Raw genomic sequence first — 6000 nt, 5'->3', positions numbered from 1 at the left:
ATATGCATATACATAAATATTTTTATTTTTGATACAATTATTAAATGGTTTTGGATAACTGTAAATAAAATTTTCCTTTTTTTTAAATTAAATTGATTGAAAAAGTTCATAATTCAAACATGAATTTTTATTTTAAACATTTTTGTTTTTTAATAGCATTTACATTTTGTGATTTAAATAATATTAAATAAAGAAAAGATAATGAAAAGCTATTCAAAATTCCAAAAATAGGTTAAATAAGTTCTTTTTTTATAAAATATATTTTATTACAATTATATCAAGTTACAGTAATATTTTTAAATATTTCAATATAAATACAGGTATGGTCGAATAAAAGACGAAGACTGTTGAGATATTCTGAGTGGAATTTAATTAGCCCCTGTAAAAAATTGTCATACCTACAGTTATGTAGTAAGTTATTCGTTGGTCATATCCATTGTTCATTTTACTTTTTTAAAAGATAGGTAAACAACCTAACAACTTTTTTTTTGTAATTTGTTAAAACTGGTTTTCAAATAAGTGTCTACTGCAATTTTCACTAACATAAAATTTTTTAAAAATACAACCCAAACAATGTTATTATGTAATGTTTAAAACCCAAATATAATGTGTGTGTGTGTATATATATATGTATGTGTGTGTTTGTACATATATATATATATATATACACTTATATTTTTAATTTTTATAGCTATGGAGAAGTGATAATAAAACCTTTTCATCCTTCTAAAATTATGGTGAGTTAAAAATGTGTTTTTATTGGAAAATATGTTATTAAATTGTTGAATTACGTCAATATTTTTTAAAATTTCGTTATAGATACAGTTGTAAAAGATCAAGACAAATCTTATGGGTGCAATTATTCCACTGGCACCTGCGAAATTACCAAAAGAACTGACCATTGCTATTTATTGTATTTTTCTAAACGTTTAGTTAAACAACCTAACACTTTATTATTTGTTATTTTTATTGTTGTTTTATAAATAAGCGTCCTCATTGCTAAGGCAAGTAGTTAAATTAGATTTGTTGGATTATTTTTTCAAGAATTCTCTATGTTTAAGTAAAATCTGAAAAATAATTATATTTACATTTTTACTTAAACATACATATTTCTTGAAAAATAACCCTGCTAATATAAATATGATATCTTTACTCAAATAATTCAATAAAACCTAAATAAAATATGAAATTAACTGAAAAAACTATTAACAAATCTATTAACTAAAAGTATAGTTTTAGATAATAGTTAAGTTAATAGTTTTTTTAGTTAACTTCATATTAGGATTAGCAAGTTTTAGTAGGAAACTTAGTAGGATTAGCAAGTTTTAGTATACTAAAACTTGCTAATCTACTAAGTTTCCTACTAAAACTTGCTAATCCTACTAAGTTTCCTACTAAAACTTGCTAATCCTACTAAGTTCCTAGTAAGTACTCGTTAGGAACTTACTAAGTTTTAGAAGGAAACTTATTAAGTACTTAACAGGATTAGCCGGTTTTTTTTTCTCGGGCTCCTACTAATACGCACTAACATAAAACGAATAAAACAGCAAAAAAAAACCCAACACTTGCTATTTTCATATTTATTTTTACCGTTACCAGAGTATTTTACAACAAAAGAGTGTGTGGTGCTATTTTATTTTTCGGTCAGAATTGGCATTTTTGATTAAAATCGAGCAACACCAAGCAGTTTTTTTCCCAAAATAATTTGTTTTAAAAAATAAACATGTTAGCTTACATTTTTAACAGCAAAGCTATAAAAAAAATTTTATTTTGCTTGGTGTTTTCTTTACAAAAAGGAAAATACGCTTAGTGGTGCTATCTTATTTTTCGCAACTGTATATATATATATATATATATACACACACACACACACACACACATACACTGGCTAGAGAGTATATCAAAGGTACTTTAATCTATATATATATTAATGGGTTATTTTGACTACCATAATGGCTGACTTTATTAAATCTTTGGAAGAAAAAAAGCGAAAAATAATGCGTTTTAATTTTGGAAGTATACATATTTAGCACTTAGTTCAGATTTTTCTGATAACATTTATTGTGTTTACTAATGCATATGATTGATTAAATGTAAAAAAATCAGGAGTGGGGAGAGTTTCAACCTGGGGGTCAATTTGGAGAACAGTGTTGCTTCACTTTTTCTTTACAGAATTTTTGTGAAGTTAGATATCTAGATAATATATACAATTGGGAAAGATTAACTTTTAAAACCGGTAAAGATAGGCAAAACGACATCTTGACTCGACTTGAAGATTTATAATATTTTTGAACTAAAATTTGGCATTTAAAAAAAAAAAAAATTGGAATATTGTAAAAAATATCGTTCTTATACCGATAAATATCGGTATTCTCGTTATTTTTATGTATTCCGATAAACCGAAAAAAAAAAGCCGATATTATCGTTTCAAACGATAAATTATCGTTTGGTTATGTATGAGTTTTCCATACACCGAAAAAATGCAATTAAAAACGTGCTTATAAAACCGAAATCATATGTTTCACCGAATATCGCAGTTGGTATTTTTAAAGGTTTTTTAGCTAGAACATACAAAATTTGTTCAGAACATAACATTCAAGATGAAATTGATTTTCTTATTAAAATATTTACTGAAAATGGACATTCCCATAAACAGTATTCAGATATTGCTAAAAATTATAAATACTCCACAAATCCATCTTGTTCTCAAAAAATTGATACCAAAAATCTTGTTATTTTACCATGGGTTCCGAAATTAGGCGTTGTTCTTAGAAAAGAATTTCGTAAAGTTGGCGTTAAAACAGTCTTTCGTTTTGGTAATCCATTAGTCAATATACTTTGTCGAAACAAATCTAAACTGCCTCCGAATAGTTATCCAGGAGTGTACCAACTTAATTCCACATGTGGCACTTGTTATATTGGGGAAACAAGAAAAAAGATTTCTACACGAGTTCAAGAACATAAAAATGACGTTACAAAAGCCAACTGGGAAACATCTGGAATAGTTGAACATTCACAACATTGTAAAGATAAAATAAACTGGGAGAACCCTAAAACACTTTCTGTAATTTCAAACAATTACACAAGGAAAATTCGCGAGGCCATTGAAATACAACGTATACAATGCACAAAACATTTTAAATCGCGACAATGGCAATTTGGTGATGACTCACCATTGAAAAACGTTTTTTGTAAAATTATATATATATATATATATATATATATATATATATATATATATATATATATATATATATATATATATATATATATATATATATATATTAGGGTGGGTCAAACGCCCCTTAGTTTTGAAAACCAAAAGGCACTCTTTTGCATGTGCTGTGGGTGTACTCTATGATCAATAAAAAGCAAAATTTAACTTATTTGCTCAAATTTTAGATCCCGCTAAACGGGCTCAAAATTTTGATTTTTGCCCCAAAAAGTTATATTATGAGTAGTTAAACACCCTTCATTCATTTTTTTTTTTTTTTTTTTTTTTGTTTAAGTGAATAGGGACATTTGTGTGATCAATTAAAACAATAATTCAGCAAAATAGAAACTATAAGGACAGCTCTAGATATTGTTTTGTTAGTTTTTTTATCTTAAAACTTTGACCTGGTTTCCAAAAAAAAACCCGGTTTTTACGTAATATTAGACTTAATATCTAGCTATCGACAGCAGAAGAAATATACAAATAGGGATAGTTTTCTTATTATGTTATGCATAGTTATGCACATCTGTGGGTTTAGGAAGCTTTTTTTAGCACATTTCTAAATAAAAGTTACAAACTTTTAAAATTTTTACTTTAAAATCATGTTTAAAAAATTTTTTTTTTTTATCAATTAACTTAACATAAATTTATGACTTGACATAAATTTATGAAATTAGATAACTTTTTACAATTCAACAATCACATAAATATTGCAATAATTACATAACACATTTTAAATAATTTTTGACAACTTGTCTTTAGTATTGGCTGAAAATCTTTGTCTCTGTTTTGAAATTGAAAGCATCAAACATTGCTTTAATTCGTTATCTTGGCACATGTGTGTAAAGTCTTGGATAAGTTTTACTCATCTCTCAGCGCAATCATTTACTACAGTTAACTTTTCTATAAATTTTTTTAGGCCTCGATATCCTGAAAAATGATTTTAGTCTCTAAAATAAAATAAATACATGCATTTTTAAATATTTTATTTGCTAAAAAAATCAATAAACTAAATCAATCAAGAGAAAAATTTACTTTGAACTAACTTGCATCCATTTTGTTTCTATTGCAGATATACTTAGCTGTTGAATTAGAATCCAGCTTTGAGGTCCAACCAGTTCCCATAACTCTGGAACTTTTGTTATGTTAATGTTTGGAAAAGATGAGTTTCCCAATGTTATTCTTGAAGGTTTAGGGTATAAAAATAACTTTTTTGTAATTTTTTCTCTTGTGTTATTGTCTAGCATTTCATCATATATAGCAAGTACAACATTTTGTTCTGTAAGAAACCATAAATGATTTTTAAAACTCTTAATTGCTGCAGTCAGAGATAAAACAATCGAGATACGGTTTTCGAAATCGTATATTTTTTGTTCGACTTTGAAAGCCGTCAGTTAGGCGAAGTTTCTTAAATTAAACGGAGTTGAAATCCGTTCAACTTCGAAAAAAAGTTCATTAAACGGTTACGAAAGCCGTAAAAAGTTGTAGCTTTAATTTTAAATCGATTTTGAAAACTTTTAAAAGTCGTTAAAACTTAATTAAAACGATTTTGAAAGCCGTAACAAGCAGTAACTTTAAATTTAATTGACTTTGAAAACCTTTAAAAGTTGTTAAAACTTAATTAAAACGATATTGAGAGCCGCAAAATGTTGTAAATCAAAATTTTACGGTTATGAAAATCGTATAAATTTGTTTACATTATATTTAACGAATTTGAAAACCTTATAACTTTGTTTATGTTATTTAACAAGATTTTAACAAACATTGTAAAACATTAAACAAATATGCCAAAGACCCATCGCTCGCTGGTTTGGCAGTACTTCCTGAAGGAATACAGAGAAGATAAGGCCTATGGTGTGTGCAATATCTGCAAGAAGGACCTAAAAATGAATACTGGGTCAACATCGACCCTGAGTTGTCACCTGCGATCCAACCATAAGGATGAGTACATCGAAATGTGTCAGAATCAAAAGATACAGAATGAGGCAGAAGCTGCCAAGGAGGACAAAATTGAAGAGGCAGAAGATGAATTGGAAACAGTTGGCACTGGTAAGTTAGTTACATAATAGATCTTACGATGCGATGTAGCGAAGTTATACAACTTTTTTTTTATGTAAACAACGAAATCCGGGGTTAATTCAATGTTAACAAATGTATAAAATTTTTTTAGGTCACAGGAAAAGAAAAAGGGTTCTAAAAGCCAGAAAGAATCTGTGCTATCCAACACAGAGCACCACTCAACTTTGTGGTGACATGGAGCTCATGATTTACCTTGCAACTGACAATCAGCCTTTCTCCATATGTGACTCTATCCCGTTCCAAGGACTGCTTGCCCACTTTGACTCAAGGTTTAAGGTTAAAAGTGGTGCCTGCATGGCTCGCTTCAAGTTACCTCTCCTCTATAGGAATCTGCAGATGGCCATGAAGAGCATGTTTGGCAAGGAGTTTCCTCATTGCGACCGAGTTGCAATCAGCACTGACATCTGGACCTCACGCAACAACGACCCATTCATGGCGGTGACTCTTCGTTACATCACCAAAGAGTTTGTTCTACGAAAGGTAACTGTAGGAGTTGTTCCATTCCCAGGTAAGCACACTGGTCAGAACATTGCTACTCAGTTGGACAACTTGGTTAAACGTTTTGAGTCACTCAAAATGGTCAAGAAGCGGGTTGTTGTGTGTGATCAAGCTTCAAATATAAAAGCTGCACTGAGGAAGTCAGAGACTATTGGTGATCTTGAAGTGGTTCAATCGCGTGCATTGACCACAAGCTTAACATGGCCCTG

The 6000-nt window shown here is 29.1% G+C and overlaps 1 protein-coding gene across 1 annotated transcript; it reads left to right on the top strand.

Moving 5' to 3' along the window:
- The first annotated feature begins 2452 nt into the window (after positions 1-2452).
- Positions 2453-3461, top strand: LOC149884354 (uncharacterized). The gene is made up of 2 exons (XM_090098744.1): positions 2453-3191; positions 3403-3461. Exons 1-2 carry the CDS (start codon positions 2453-2455, stop codon positions 3459-3461), a joined length of 798 nt encoding a protein of 265 aa, XP_089954870.1.
- Positions 3462-6000: the final 2539 nt, after the last annotated feature.

This window comes from Hydra viridissima, unplaced genomic scaffold, assembly GCF_058129835.1.
Source record: "Hydra viridissima isolate aposymbiotic clone 2 unplaced genomic scaffold, HvirCarnegie_v1 scaffold_9, whole genome shotgun sequence".
Taxonomy (NCBI): domain Eukaryota; kingdom Metazoa; phylum Cnidaria; class Hydrozoa; order Anthoathecata; family Hydridae; genus Hydra; species Hydra viridissima.
This window is presented reverse-complemented; position numbering and strand designations above follow the sequence as displayed.

Coding starts and splice junctions, on each gene's coding strand:
- LOC149884354 (XM_090098744.1), top strand. CDS start 2,453: ATGTATGAGTTTTCCATACACCGAAAAAATGCAATTAAAAACGTGCTT. Junction 3,192..3,402: donor ACCATTGAAAAACGTTTTTT/GTAAAATTATAT, acceptor CTCAAATTTTAG/ATCCCGCTAAACGGGCTCAA.